This window comes from Budorcas taxicolor, chromosome 3, assembly GCF_023091745.1.
Source record: "Budorcas taxicolor isolate Tak-1 chromosome 3, Takin1.1, whole genome shotgun sequence".
NCBI classification, from domain to species: domain Eukaryota; kingdom Metazoa; phylum Chordata; class Mammalia; order Artiodactyla; family Bovidae; genus Budorcas; species Budorcas taxicolor.
The window spans coordinates 8,910,799-8,926,470 of NC_068912.1; the positions used below are offsets into that span (position 1 = coordinate 8,910,799).

General features: G+C 55.8%; 1 protein-coding gene across 1 annotated transcript; it reads left to right on the top strand.

Annotated features, from left to right (window-relative positions):
• Positions 1-160: 160 nt before the first annotated feature.
• Positions 161-14,679, top strand: NECTIN4 (nectin cell adhesion molecule 4). Its single transcript, XM_052638007.1, has 9 exons — positions 161-236; positions 8,738-9,097; positions 10,323-10,613; positions 11,662-11,782; positions 12,704-12,852; positions 13,080-13,236; positions 13,671-13,746; positions 14,045-14,119; positions 14,455-14,679. Exons 1-9 carry the CDS (start codon positions 161-163, stop codon positions 14,677-14,679), a joined length of 1,530 nt encoding a protein of 509 aa, XP_052493967.1.
• The last annotated feature ends 993 nt before the right edge of the window (positions 14,680-15,672 follow it).

Sequence of the window (15,672 nt, forward strand, 5' to 3'; positions counted from 1 at the left end):
GTCCCCTAGCGGAGACCCCAGGGGGGCAGGCAGGTGCGTTCCTGCCCGAGGACTCTGTGACTGCCTACCGTCTGGGTCGATCCCTATCCAGCTCTCGAGCGGCTCCCAGGGAGAACTCGGTGGAACTTCAGAAACACTGGGCAGCTCTGCCTCCCGACCAATGCCTGTGTCCCTGGGAGCCGAGATGTGGGGTCCTGTGGCCTGGCTGCTGCTGCTGCTCCTGGCATCATTTACAGGTAGGACTTGCTTCAGGACCCTTGTTCCTGAGCCCAAGCCGACCAGGCACACACACACACACGCATCCACACGCATGCACACGCATGCACACATACACATTCCCTTTCCTGTGCTCTGAGCTGAGGAATCGGCCTCCCGCTCACATCTCCAGCTGCTACCAGTGCCCTCAGGAGAGCCACCGGAGCTCTTCTGTTTCATGCCCCTTTCTAGCCCCAGGCCAGGTCTCTGGGTCTGGGCTCCCTGACCACCTTAGCCAAAAGGCTGGAGCTGCCTCTGGGGAAAGAGATGTGGTAATCCAGTACAGGTGGCCGGGGAGGTGGAACTGGTGGGGACCCTTTCACCCCTTCGTAGAGATTCCCTCGCCTACCCCCTGGGCTTCAGAATTGCTGACTGGGGCTGCAGCTGACTCAGGGCTGAGCTGGTTTCCCCAGTCATCAGGGTGTAGGAAGCCTGATGTCCAGAGAATGGACAGGGTCTTTCTCTCACCTCCTCTCCACATGATGGCCTAGAATACCAGTTCTGTGAAACCCGTTGGGGGACTGTCGGGGAGCTGGAAGCTCTTTTCACTCTGGCCCCCCATCTCTGAGCACGCTATGGGGGCTGCTATTCCAAAGTAAGATGGCTACTTCCATGAGCGGGGGGTCTAGAGAGGGCATGGTCCTCTTTCCTTTGTCCCTTGTCCTATTTTCTCAACTAGATGTCTTGTATCACTCCCATCTAGCACTGTTTTACAGAAGATTAGAAATTATAGGAACTTGTAATCTTCAGAGTGGAGGAGAGAGAGAGAGAGAGAGAGTGTTTGTGTGTGTGTGTGTGTAAGGGTGCATATGCACAATGAGACCAGGGTAGGATTCCTTAGGCTGTTCCCAAGGTAATGGACAACTGAGATATCTTCCTCCTTAGAAAGACAGGGCCTCACCTACATACAACAGTTTGATTCCAAGTCCCAGGAGCAGTGGTGACGGAGCCGCAGTTGTCCAGCAATGATTTTCCCCAACCTCCATCCCCACCTAAAGCTGTCAGGGAGAGTCAGACTTGCTCTGACCTTCTAATAGAAGGGTCGTTGGCCCAGCCTCCAGCTGCAGGATACTGAGTTCCGAGTCCTGCCATCTCTCCCTCCTCCCCCCCACCCCTCATCTTAATTCCCATCTTCCAGACAACCCTTCTCACTTGCTTAGGCCAAGAGGGTGGGGCCTGGTTGCTGGGGCCAGGGAACTCGGCAGTCACTTCCCTGTAGGATCTACCCACACCTAAAGGATCTACCCACATCTAGAGAGTGGAGCCATGATGTCTCAGGACTCGGAAGGGATCAAAGAGATCCAACTCCCTCAGGGAAGTTTCCAGGGAAAACTGAAAGAAATAGAAAGGCCAGCGAGATCTCAAGATTACTCAGTGTTAGAAGCATAATCGGGGTTAGCGTCTTGGTCTTCCAACCCCTAATTCATCGGAGCATAACACCTCTGAGTGCTCACTGGGGATAGCCAGGGCACTGGATGCTGGACACACAGCACTTAGCAAGACATAGTCCCTGCCTTCTTTTTCCAGGACACAAAGCTGTTCTTTCTCAGAGAAGCCCATGGCAGGGAGAGGAGACCCCTTCTAGTTAGGGCATCACCCCCACCTTGTCCTGTGCCTAATGGACGGGTGCCATGGCCAGGGAGGCAGCCTGGCTCCAGGGAAGCTGGCACCCAGGGAGCCGCACTCAGCTGCTATAACCTGCACAGAGTGCTCGGAGGGCCAGAAGTCAGACCCCGGGTTCCCAGCCCGAGGAACATGTGGGCCCACCTAACTGCCTCCCCCATTCTGGCTCCCGTGGGCATCTCCTCAATGGCCCCCAGGAAACTGGAGTGTTCTTGTCTCTGAGAAAGCCTTGGACAGGAACCTTGGGAAATCAGGAGTTTGGGGTTCTGGCCCCATTTCTGCAGTTAATTTGTTACATGACCTTGGGCAACTAAGAATCTAGACTTCAGGAGACCAAGAAGTAGGACCAGATGATCTGTATGGGCCTTCTAGCTCTGAGAGCCTGTGGCTCCCTGAACGTCCAGCCCCTGACTGAAGGAGGGTGCTGGGTGCTGGAAGACACAGTCCATCTGGCTATGGCGACAGAAGGGGGAAAGGTCCTGACCCCCTTTCTCAGCAGGGACCAGGGGTAGCTTTACCCTAGATACTGCCTTCTGCCCCTGCACTGCTGCAGATTTGAGTCCCCACCAAGTCCTGGGTCATTAGTGCTCTGAGCCCCAGGGCCCTGCCCCACCCCTGTTAGGGAGAGGAGCCCAGGCTGGGGAGGCACCCCAACAACCACAGCTCTTTGTCTCTCCTTAATGGGATGAATTTCCGGGTGAGGTCTCCTCCCTTCTCCTTCCCATCTCCTGCCCTGGGGCTGAAGGACCCATATCTGTAGACACCCTGCCAGTAGGGTCCTGGTTCCTAATCTTTGCGTCCAACTGAGCCCTGCAGGACCCCAGAGAACACGGGGTTCTCTGAATTCTGAAGTCTGGCCTCTGAGGGTTAGGATTAGCTTTCTGTCTAAAGTTAGTTTTTTAGAAAGGGAGGGACCTCATCCCTGCATCTCTACTCCTATTTACAGAGGTGGGGGCAGGCCCTTCTCTGAAGGACCTACCCAAACCCTGGGGGAAGACCAGAAAGGGAGGCAAGCATCCCTGCCCAAGGTAGGGAGCGCTAGGAGGATCCCAGGGAAGCCCTGTGGCCCCCAGTGACCTTAGTCCAACCCCAATGTTTCACGGAGCTGTGCCAAGGGGACCCCAGCCACAGAGATGGCAGTAAGGAATTCATAGTGGAGTCCACGGTCCCAGCCTCTAGACCTCAGTCTTGGGATCCTAGGGCCCTCCAGGCAAAGTGAAGGGAGGTCAGCCACGGTAGGAGCAAGCCTAGTGAAGAGAGAATGCCTGGTCTGGACTCCCAAACTTGCCCTTCTGCTGACCAAAGTCTAGGCAGACAGAAGGGATGGGGTGGGGTGAGGAGCTGAGTCAGGAGGGAAGGGAGGAGAGAAGCCTAGGGGCTGAATCTGGGATCAGAATCTAAACTGAGAAGGTCAAGCTCAGAACTGGGGTCCAGCCACAGAGCTGGAGGAGGAGGGCTCTGCCTGAGGGGGAGGGGACAAGATCACTCTTTAACTGGACGGGAGCCTCAGGCTTCAGACGCTTTCCCCACAGTTCTCAGGCCACCCCCCCCCCCCCCCACACACACCCCTTTGCCTTTAAAACTGGTTGGCTGTCCTGAGAGCTGGGTTGAGGCTGTGATTTGGGGTGGGGCAGAGCTGGCCACACTTGCAGAGGTTGGGGAGGGGTGGCTGGCTGGCAGGATTGGGGAGGGGGTTAGGATCCCAGGGGTTTGGGAGAAGTTGAATTCTGGGTCTCCCACCCACAGTGTGGCTGTTGTGGTGACTCAGCCAGGCTCAGACTCTGGCTCCGGGGGGTTTAGGGGACTTATCTGTGCTGGGAGCCGTGTCTGGGCCGGAGCTGGGGCTGCCTCAAGGCCTGTCCTCCCCCATTGTTCTCACCTCCCTTTGTGATTGGTGTGGCCCCCCTCCCCAGACACTAATCTGTGGTGGGCGCTTTGCCCGGGTTGGGAAGCTCTCACTAAGCTGAGGGGCTTAGGACAATGGAGGGTAAGTGAGGGAGGTGGAGGAAGGCAGAGAGAGAATCTGCTGGTTTTCAAAGTTCGTTAGCACTCCAAGGCCAAGGTTACAGGGGGAGAGGGACGGATGGAAAGAAAAACAGTTGGGTTGTTTATATCACCTGTCCTGAGTAAGGGGCTTCAGGGGTCCCTTCCCAGGTTCTTTCTTACCCCAAACTCACCCACACATTCCAGCTCTTTCTTGGGGAGGCTGCTGCTGTGGGGTGAGGGGAGGCAAGAGTTAACAAAGGAGAATGAGACCCTAGACAGCTCAGCCCCCTCCCCCTAGCCTCAGGTAGGATCCCCCTCCTCCTTCCCAGCAAACTTCCACCAGACAACCCTCACCCCAGGCCTGCAGCGAGAGCTGGTTTTTCTGGTGGCAGCAGCAGCAGAGACCTGACAGAGATTCCCAGGGAGAGGCCTCCTTGAGGGGCCAGAGGTACTGGGGGGGGTGGGGGGGGGTGGCTGAGAAAGGTGGGGGTCCTTCCAGTAGGAACCTGAGGAGCAAGGGTAGAGAGAGCTTTTGTTTTGTTCTGTGGGGTGGTCCTTGATGACAATTTCCCATCACTCCAGAGGGACAGTGACCTCATCTCTGGGTCCCTCTGCCTGAGATGAATCTGCCTCAAGTCTGGGGTGAGGAGGGGAGGGGTGCCTGGGCGACACTCCAGTGGGTGCAGAGACAGAGGCCCCGAGCCACACAGCCCTGACCAAAGGCAGCTGAGACAGATAACTATGCGGAAGCTAAGAGAAACCAATATCAAAATATTTACTGTGTGTGTACATTCACAGACATGCCTTTCCATGGCTTGCTCTGATGCTGACATGCACACATGCACTCCTGAAGAGAAAAAGTGGACACATGTATGTGGGGAACACCCCCAGGTTCATGCAGAAAGGCAGCCTCTCCTGCATGCGAGCCAGCACTGAGACACACCAGGCCCTCACCCAAAGACGGGCACGCAGACACACGGAGCTCACACCGCCCCCCTTCCTCCTCCTCAGAGACCCACCTCCAGGACCCCATTGTGTGCCCCTAGAAGCACTAGCAGTGGATGCTGACGGAGAAAGGCTCCACAGAAAGAAAAGCCTCCTGCCTGAGAGATGCCGTCATCTGCCACTGCCAGCCTCAGTCTCCCCTCCAGAGATCAGAGGCCAGGCCTTGTGCAGAGAGGAGAGTTGGGGCACAGGGTAGGGAGAAGGCAGCCAGCCCAGGCCGGGAACGGAAGGCCTGTCTGGGAGTAGATGGGGTACACAGAGGGCAGGGCCCCAAAGAGGCCCGTGGGGGCCTGGCCAGGGGTGGGGGAGGACCAGGGCAGGGATCCCGTCCGGCCAGTCGGGCCTGTTCTCTGCCTTGCGCAAGGTGGTGGCTGGTGGTGGCTGTGGCTAGGCTGGCTGTGCAGCAGCAGCTGAATCACCAAGGTTCCTGACCAGCGTCCTGGTGCTCCCAGGAGGAGGGGAGGGGAGGGTTAGAGGGAGGGGCACTCAGCCAGCAGAGTCCACCAGCCTCAGCAACCAGTCTGCAGCAGAAGGGTCCGTGGGCTTGGCCTGGCCACTACATGCCCGCAGGGTGACCTCACCAGGCAGGCGGTGTGTCTCCTTTGCTCTGGTGACATCATCATGCTGACGCCGGGCGGGCACTGGGTGGGGGAGAGAAGGAGGAGGCAGTCCTGGTCTGCCCTACCCTGGGAGTCTCAGCTTCTGGGTCTGCCTACTAGGCCCAAGTTCTCTTTTCCTTCTCTTGCAGCCTGTGTGTGTGTGTGTGTGTGTGTGTGTGTGTGTGTGTGTGTGTGTGTGTGTAAGTGAAGGAGGGTGTTGCTCAAGCTGAGATGCTCCCAGTAAATAGTGAATTTAGGACAATGGGGAGATGTGGGAGAGACCCAGAAGGGACTTTCCGGTTTAACTGGGTTCCTCATCCTGCAAAGTTTGGGTCTATCACTTGGTATCATGAGGATCATGGAGCCACAGGTAGGGATGTGGAGGATCGGACTCAGACATGTGCTAGGGACTTGATGCATGTTGTACGCTAAGAAGGTATTTTTGGTGGGGAAATGTGATTAGTGGTGGGGAAGGGCCAGTTGCTTGACAAGTACAGGAATGAGGATGCCATCTGACATTGTTCCAGAAATAGGCTTTGGAAGGGTTTGAGTGTCTCCCAGTGGAGCAGGGCTTGGATTCCCTGTGACCTGCATGGACCCTGGGATTAAAAGCAGAGGAAGTACCAGGAAGCCCCAATCTCAAGCCCACCTTCAGCCCTTGGCAGCCCTGCTCCCTCTGGTGCCAGGAGGAGGTGCCTGGGAGGGGTGACAGGTGGTTAGCTGGACTCCTTGGCTGGGCTGGGTGGGTCCAACATCAGCTTGGGCAGGTCAGGGCCCTGGTATCTGGCCCTGCAGGTCTGTCCCGTCCCATTTGGGCCCTCCCGGCTCCCAACAGCGTCCTCCCTCCCTCTTCCCGTTTGCAGGGCCGTGGGATCCCCTTCCTCTGTCCCATGCTCTGCCTTACTGGGACCCTCTGGCCACTCTAGTGGGGCTTCACTTTCTCCCCCCACGTCTGATTTCCTCCACCCCCTACTTTCACCCTAGGTCCAGTCTGGAGGTACTCCCTTTGGCAGAGAACCCAGCTAGCCAGCCTATTGTGTCTCCACCCTAAGGTTGCCATGCTAACCCCCTCCCTGCCCAGCCCAACCAAAGACTGCACATTCCTCCTCGTTCTACCCTTTCCTTCTTCTGCCTGTCTCTCACATTCATTCATTCATCCACTCATTCACTCAGTCAATCAATAATAATTGAGTACCAGTTATATGCCAGGAATGCAGACCACTGAGCACTGAATCTGAAGCCATGTTTGCATATGTGATGTGAGATCCAGTTTATACCCTTGAGGTTCTCAGTCTGGTGGAAGAGGCAAATGAGAAAACAGCAAATACAATCTGTGGTATCAACAAATGCAGTCTGTGATGGGTCAACGCAGGATGCTAGAGGGAGAACAGAGGAAGGGCACCTCACCCTGCCTCAGGTGGGGGTGGGGGAAGGGAGGACTCCGGGAGGAAGTGATGTCTAAGCAGAGTCTTTAAGGATGAGTAGGAGTTACCCAGACAGTGATGAGTAGGAGCTACCAGACATAGGGAGGAGGGCGTTCCAGGCAGGATCACAGTATGAGCAAGGTGAAGGCCAGCAGGGTGTGTGAAATGCTGGCCAGAGGTAGGAGCTTTGAACTTTTGGGAATTACTGGACATGCATCCCCAGGCAAGGCGCTCTCACCATTCCAGAGAGCCTTCATTCTGCCCGCAGCCCTCTGCCCCCAGCCCTGTTTCATACAGTTTATTCCACAACTTCAAATCTCTTTCTTTCCAGCCTTGAGCTTCTCTAGCCCTGCCTCCCTCATAAGTTACTCATCCTAGAAACCTAGGAGTGGTCTTTGAGTCTTTCCTCTTTCTGGTCAGTGACCAGGTCCTGCCAAGCTTCCCCTGGAACTTTCCCCTCCTCTTGGCAGCACAGTGCAGGATGGCAGCAGGGTCCTAGTGTGTCTCCTGCCGCAGGCCCTGCTTTCCAGTCAGAGGGCACACGACCACTGGCTCAATGCTCTAGTGACTCCGTATTTCCCCTGGCCAAATCTGAATTCCTTTGCCTGGTGTGGAAGGTCCTGGATGATTTTGCTGTGGCCAGATGTCTCACTCCCACTCAACACACACCCCTTGCCTTAGTTGTGTCCTCTCCTCTTGGCTTCCTGAACCAGCCAGACTCCACCTCCCTGGGGTTTGCCCACCTTGGGCCCTTACCTGGGATCCCTTTCCAGGTCTCACCCCCTCCTGATTCTACCCACTGCATGCATGAGGCCCTCCTACCTGAATCAGGACCACTGTGACTAGCCTATCCCATAACTAACGTGCAAGACACCAGTAACCACTAAATAAACCATCACACATATTTCCATAGATGTTTCCATACATATCTCTTTCCCAGAAGATCTCAGATTCTGTAAGTGCAGGACATGCATCCTTCTTTGCTGATAAGGCTACATGATAGATCTCCCTGAGGGCTTCATACTGTTCCTTATCAATGGACATAGCACTCACCTTTCAACACTGGTCCCCACCTCCAGTCCTCTGCTTCTGGTTCATGGTTCTAACCCTGTTATATATCTGTCCTGACCTCTCCTCTCTTGGCCTCTGACCCTGGGCCTTTCTATCTTCAGTGACTTGCTCATTCCTGTCTCTGAGTCTTGGTTCATGCCATTCCTCCCACATAGCATACCTTCTTCTCTCTGGGAACCCAGGTCTCTCATCCTCTTATCTTCAAACCATGAAAAGAATGTTCCAAAGGGCCTGTTGGCATGGACCTTTCCTACACCACATGCCGCATCCCAGACACCAACTCTTCTTGACCCTTGCCTTGGCTCCAGACCACTTTCTGAAAGCATTCTCTTTCCCTCTCTTGGTAGGTTAAGCCTTCTGTTAAAGTCTGTCCATGGCTTCCAGGTCTTTGTGGCATAAAATCCATTTCCCTGAGCTCCCAGAGGGCAGAGGCTGGGTCTCTTCTCCTGTTATAGCTGCCTACCTTACAATTGCTCAGGATAGGATCCAGGGCTGAGAGAGGGTTGTGACTCTTCCATACACCATCTGTGTGGCCTTAGGCAAGTCACTTCCTCTCTCTGGGTCTCAGTTTCCTCATCTGTTAAAGGGCGATAATAACACCTACCTCTTGGGAATGGTTTGTGGATCTAATGAGGTAATGGACTGAACGCGCTTTGCAAGCATAAAATGCTCCAGGAGTTCTGGGCTGCCTTTGCTGACATTATCATTATGAATAAGTGTTCCCCAGCTCTGGCAGCGCCCCTAGTCCTGGCTGCTTCTGTCTGCCCCCTGCAGGTCAGTGCCTTGCTGGTGAGCTGGAGACCTCGGACCTGGTGACCGTGGTGCTGGGCCAGGATGCCAGGCTGCCCTGCTTCTATCGAGGGGATCCGGGCGAGCAGGTGGAGCAGGTGGCATGGGCTCGCGTGGATGCGGGCGAGGGCGGCCGGGAACTGGCACTGCTGAACTCCAAATACGGGCTGCACGTGAGCTCAGCCTACGAGGGCCGCGTGGAACAGCCGCCGCCCCCACGGAACCCCCTGGATGGTGCAGTACTGCTGCGCAATGCGGTGCAGGCTGACGAGGGCGAGTACGAGTGTCGCGTCAGCACCTTCCCTGCCGGAAGCTTCCAGGCGCGGCTGCGGCTCCGCGTTCTGGGTAAGGCCAGTTGCCAGAGACGCCAGAACCTCAGGCCCTGGGTCTTGGAAGGCAGAGCCAGAAGCAGGGGAATGCAGAGATGAATGGGGTGGGGTCGAAACAGGAAGAGATGGGGTCCTGTGGAACTGAGAGAGCTTCATTTAGCCCATCCAACCCCCGCCCCAATCCAGAAATTCTTTTCAGATGACCCCCAGAGCTTGATACAGCTTGATCAGCCTTGGGGAAGAATCCATTTATTAGGCTGGTCTTCCTTCTGTGGACCTGACATCTCCCTGTTGGTTACTCGCACCCTCTGCAGCGAGCCTTCTCTCTTCTGCACGACAGCCTCTCCACTAGATGTGACGCTCTGTCATGCCTCACTCAAATCTCTCCTTCAAGCTAAATTTACTAGTTTCTGCAACAGTTCTACCAGACACACTCATTCAGAGCCTCCCTCATCCTCCTGGGCTCCATTTAAAATACTGGGCCTAGACATGGACACACAGGCCCAGCTCTGCCCAGAGTGGCTGTGCATGACCAGCGGGGCTCATGCCTGCCCTGATCCGGACCTTCAGTGAATGCGGTCGGGAGCCGCAGTTGCCTTGTAAACCACCTCTTGGCACTGTGGGCTCTCACAGTCAACGGATGCCCTGGGCTTATGGTCAAGTCCAGTCTTTTCCACGCTGGGCTTGGACTGTTAATGTTATGAAGATAAAAATAAAGACGTTTATAGTTTTCCTTTATCCACATGGAATTTAGTAATACCAGCCATGGTAGAGAAGCCCGAGTGTGAATCTTGGCTTCACCACCCCATAGCTAATGATCTGGAATGAATCATTTAACCTCCCTGAGCTTCGGTTTCTTCAGCTATGAAATAAGGATAATAATACCTACTTCATGTTTGTTGACAGGATTAAAAGAAATAATGTTTGTAAAGTGTTGAGCACAGTACTGGGCCACATAGTCAGTGCTTTAAAAGTAGTGGCTATTATTATTATTATTGTTATATAGATGTTATCTGGTTGGTTTTTAACTTGCCTCACTATTTTTATTAGAAAAATGACCCGTACTCGTTGTAAATAATTCAAACGGTGGAGAAAGGCACACAGTCAGTTGAAATTCTACCACTCATTTGACATCTCTGTTGATGGTATAAAAGAAGAAAAAGCTAGACTGAACTGGGATGGGGTGGGGCCTCCTCACGGGGGTTGTGAAGCTGGTGCTCTCCACCTCCCCTCACCTGCAGTGCCTCCCTTGCCCTCGCTGAATCCTGGTCCGGCGCTAGAAGAAGGCCAGGGCCTGACACTGGCAGCCTCCTGCACAGCAGAGGGCAGCCCGGCCCCCAGCGTTACCTGGGACACAGAGGTCAAGGGCACAGCATCCCACCGCTCCTTCACACACTCCCGCTCAGCTGCCGTCACTTCAGAATTCCATCTGGTGCCCAGCCGCAGCATGAACGGACAGCCACTTACCTGCGTGGTATCCCACCCTGGCCTGCTGCAGGACCAACGGATCACCCACATCCTCCAGGTGGCCTGTGAGTACTTGGGTAGGGCACCCCCACGGGCTCCAGGAAGACGGGTGCGACCCTGAGAGACCCTGAGGCCCACCAGTGTGGATCCTACAGCCCATGAGCACTAGTCCAGCGTGTAAGACCTGGAGCCCCTCCCAGATGACCTTGGCAAACCACTCCCTGACCTTCAGAGTCCTGCTTACAAAGGAGCTTGCCCTGATTTTCAGGTTTCAGGGAGGTCAGATATAAATAAGGAGTTAAAAGGATTTTGTGAAATAGTTTAGGATTTGAAGACAGATGGACTTGGAATGCACCCTAGTGTTGCTATTTACCAGCTGTTATTCAGTCAAGATTCATTTTCTTCATTAGCAGGAGAGTAATTATATCAACTTTAGAGGGTTCTGATGGGAATTAGAAACGACAAATGCAAAGCCTCTCACATGGCACTTAGTGTATGGATGATACCAGGTCAATGGCAGATGTTGTTTTCCTGGCATTAGACTTCACGCCTCTGTGAGGGATGGCACTGGTTTCTACTCATACTAACACAGCATTTGGCACAAAGTAGGTCCTCAACAGATGTTTGTTAAAGAAATGAACGAGCTGGAAATTCCCTGGTTGTCCAGTGGTTAGGACTGCACAATTTCCCTGCTGAGGACCTGGGTTCGATCCCTGATCTGGGATCCCCACAAGCCGTGCTGCACAGTTAGGGAAAATAAAAAAGAAATCAAGGAACTAGGAGGATGGTTAAACCTTTGAAGAATCAGAGAGGGGTTTTGCTTAGCACCTGTTTTTTGACTGGCACTATGCTAGGGCCCACAGGGGATTCAAAAGGTGTTGCCACGCTGCTATGCAAAGGAACATATAGGCTCGCTGCACAGGTAAACCAGCGTGGACTCTGAATGCAGGGGACGGAGCTGTCAGCAGAGTGGGGCTGGTCTAGGTTGGACTGCAGATGGGCAGGACAGGGAAGGGCAGGGAGAGGCCATTCCAGGCAGGGTGAGGCCTGGGACTGGGGGTCTTCGAGGAAGAGCATCACTCCCATTCTCTCTCCTCCCACCTTTCATTCCAGTCCTTGCGGAAGCCTCTGTGAGGGGCCTTGAAGACCGAAAGCTGTGGCAGGTTGGCAGAGAAGGGGCTATGCTCAAGTGCTTGAGTGAAGGGCAGCCCCCGCCCTCGTACAACTGGACACGGTAAGGGCCAAGCTTGAGCCTGGGATCCTTCCCTCGGGACCAACACGTACTCATCATGAAATGGGACAATATACTCTGAGCCCCAAATAAATTGGGGCACATGTTCAGACCAATACAAGAATATGCATGGTCACCAAACATTATTATTGGCTTATACCAGGGAGTGTGGGATACATGGCGATGCATAGAGAATTAGCTAATAAGTGCTTGGCTTTTCCCCTTAACTTTAAAATTATGAAATATAATATGGTATTTAAATGTTAACACGTTTTATGTAAGTGCCTGAAGTGGATAAGACAAAAGGATACAGCTGACTGTGACTGCTGTTAAAGCAACACTTCTATAGCCGCTGTCACATCGCCAGCACCTTTAGAAGCACCCTCCCGTCTCTGCTAGCTCCCTGGCTTTTTTCCAAGGTCTGAGATGTCCAGAGAGTCAGGGAGGGGGTCAGGGGCACATATGTGTGAGCCCATGACAGGCATGCTCTCACATATGAGCAGATGAGCCATGTATGTGGCCTCGTGCCTGGGCCTCTGTTCATGAATCCTACCTTGCAATGTCAGGGGTATTGGGGCATACAGTCACGTTTGCCAAGTACATCTGAGCCCAAATAGGAATGCAGAGTCCTGTCATACGGACTTTACACCATGTGGACCTGGTGCTCAGTGCTGAGTGACGTGATGCCCACAGGAGCATGTGAGATGTGCGTGTGGATCTTCCCCGAGTGCGTGTTGGGGTGCCCAGGTCAGGCTGGGCGGCAGGGAGAAGGGGCCTCTGCCTAGACCTGCCTAGAGGAGGGAGGGGCACCGTGGGAACAGCCGGTGGCTCTGGGTGACGTCATGGGGGAGAGAGGTGGAGAGCCGCCCGGGCACGTTGGATGGTGGCAGCCTCAGCCCGCCCATCAGCTTCCCTGTCCTCCAGGCTGGACGGGCCTCTGCCCAGTGGGGTACGAGCAGAAGGAGACACCCTGGGCTTCCCCACACTGACCACTGAGCACAGTGGCACATACGTCTGCCGTGTTAGCAATGCACTCTCCTCAAGGGATTCTCAGGTGGTGGTGGACGTTCTTGGTAAGCACTGGGGCAAAGGCTGGGGCCTGGGTCAGGGGCCTGGTGGGGGGCAACGGGAAGCAAGACAGGGAGTGAACTGGGAGAGTGTTTATTTGGAGGGGGCGGGACTGCACGTATTTTGCAGAGGGTCAGGCTGAGGGGGTGGTTTGGGGTATGTTTTGAGAGGACAGCGTGGGGCGGGCCAGAGATCTGGACGTCTGCCTTAGACCTTGGCCTGCCCACAGCAGACCCCGAGGACGCCGCCGGGAAGCAGGTGGACCTCGTGTCGGCCTCCGTGGTAGTGGTGGGCGTAATTGCCGCACTCTTGTTCTGCCTTCTGGTGGTGGTTGTGGTGCTCATGTCCCGATACCATCGGCGCAAGGCCCAGCAGATGACCCAGAAATAGTGAGTACTGGCCCCTCCTGGGCGGGTCAGGTCAGCGGGGAGCAGAGAGGAGACAAGCAGGAGGTGGGCCAGGCCTGAGGAGCGAGAGGAGGCTGGGTGGCCCCACGTCTGAGGAGCTTGTGGACCAGAGGTAGGCAGAGTCTCCTGGGAGGTGAGAAAGGCCTGGGGGCCTGGACCACAGCTGGGTGAGGGGAGCCTCACTGCCCGAGTGAGGGCAGATCCACATTCGAGGGTGTCACACGCACGGGCACATACATGGCACCAGGCACACACACTCTGCAGTCACACTGCTACCTGCAGCCACGCGCTCACACTTGCAGGGACGGCCCAGTGCCCACACCCTCCAGCCCCAGCTCATAGAGGCGCCGCCAGCCTAGGTTGGCCTTGGGAGGCTACCACTACCCTCAGCTCCTGACGAGGGGGTGTCTTCCCAGTGAGGAGGAGCTGACCCTGACCAGGGAGAACTCCATCCGGAGGCTGCATTCCCATCACTCGGACCCCAGAAACCAGGTGTGTGCGCCAGGGTCAGGGGTGTTCGTGGGGCCGGGGCCCCTCTGCAGGTCAGGAGCGTAGGAGGGTTGCACTGGGGGGAGGTGGCAGGGTGGGCAGCTCTTCTTTGGGCTGGCTCCTTTAGAAACCCCTCTTCATCACTGGCCTCAAGGTTGCTTGGGGAAGCCATGGTTAGCACTGGTTTCAGGGTGGGGTCAAGGTCAGGGTGGGGGAATGAGGACGTCTGTGGGGCGGGGGAAGGTGACTAGGGAGGCGCCTGAGCCCCATCCTGACTCCTCCCCGTGTCCGGGCCCTGCAGCCGGAGGAGAGTGTAGGGCTGAGAGCCGAGGGCCACCCCGATAGTCTCAAGGACAACAGTAGCTGCTCTGTGATGGTGAGGCCCCCGGCCCCACCGGTGTCCCCAGCACTCTGCTCAGGCCCCTCTCCCGGCCCCCGATGTGGTGCGTCAGCAGCCCCTCCACCAGCCCCCTTGCTGAGATTCATGCTGCCCGCCTGCCTCCCCTGACACCCCCAGCTATGCCCTTGCGCCTTCGTTCTCCAGTCCCCCCTTCCCCACACCTAACATTCACTCCTGCCCATCGCTGAGCTGCTGAGCAACCGTAACCCCTGCTTGTGCCTGACCTCTGGCCCCACCGTGCCCCAGCCAGCCCCTTCAAGCGTGGCCGCCCTGCCCAGGCTCCTGACTCGGCCCCTGCCCTTGGTCTCCAGAGTGAAGAGCCGGAGGGCCGCAGTTACTCCACGCTGACCACAGTGAGGGAGATTGAAACGCAGACCGAGCTGCCGTCTCCAGGCCCTGGGCGGGCAGAGGAGGAGGAGGATCGGGATGAAGGCATCAAGCAGGCCATGAACCATTTTGTTCAGGAGAACGGGACCCTGCGGGCCAAGCCCACGGGCAATGGCATCTACATCAACGGGCGGGGGCATCTGGTCTGACCCAGGCTTGCCTCCGTCCCCTAAGCCTGGCTCCCTCTGCTGACAGGGAAGCCTTCAGCTCATCCCCAGGGGGCCTCCCTATACACTCTTTTCTTGAGGAAGGTGCTCCCCACCCCACTGACTGCTTGACCTCCAGTCCTTCCAGTCCTTCCGTTGGAAAACGGAAGGGCTCTGCTGGCTGAGTCCCTCCCACAGTGTTTTCAGGTCGCTGCGTGTGCATGCGTGCTTGTTTGAGTGTGTGCTGAGTGTGCGTGCAGGGGTGACTGTGCCCGTGGCGTTCGTCATGCTGTCACAAGTGAACTGTGGTACGTGTGTCACCCGGTTCGGTGGCAATGTGGGGTGTACGTCACGGGGATGTGCTTGTGTGTTGTGCAGCTGTGGGACCTTTGCCTGTAAAATGCAGGTGTTTTCCTCAGACCCCAGAGCAGTATTAATGACGCAGAGCTTCGAGGTGGGAGGTGGAGACTTGGGCCAGATCCAGGTGTGCGGGCATAGCTGGAGCTGGAATCTGGCCTCCTGAGTTGGGGAGCAGGGCTCCCACCACTTGGGACCCGCTGGGGCAAGTGTGAAGTGGTGGGCCAGGGTCCGCCAGAAGCTCAAACTGCCCTCTGGTGGCCTCTGGGCCTGCTGCATGTACATACTTTAAGTAAATAAGCCTGCACAGGGGAGCTTCTTTAAGGAATATTGCCCCAAACTCATTAAGAGAAAAGACTTTTCAAAAAGCTGGGGACTCATCTGGATGTTTATCGTTACAAGGATTGCTTAAAGAGTCATCAGCCTACACAGGAATCCAGCAAAGCTAGACCTTGCTCGGGCCCGACCCCAGGAGGCTAATTCCTATGGTTCAAGGTGCTCCTTCTGAGGCATCTTAATCTGGAAAGCCTCATGGGAAGCAGACTAAGATCTGATGGAGTCTGGAGGAGGCGCGTGTGCCCCACAGTTACTGGTAACAAGAGGACAAGTAAGGTCCTTGGCCTCGCGGTTCCTCGGCTC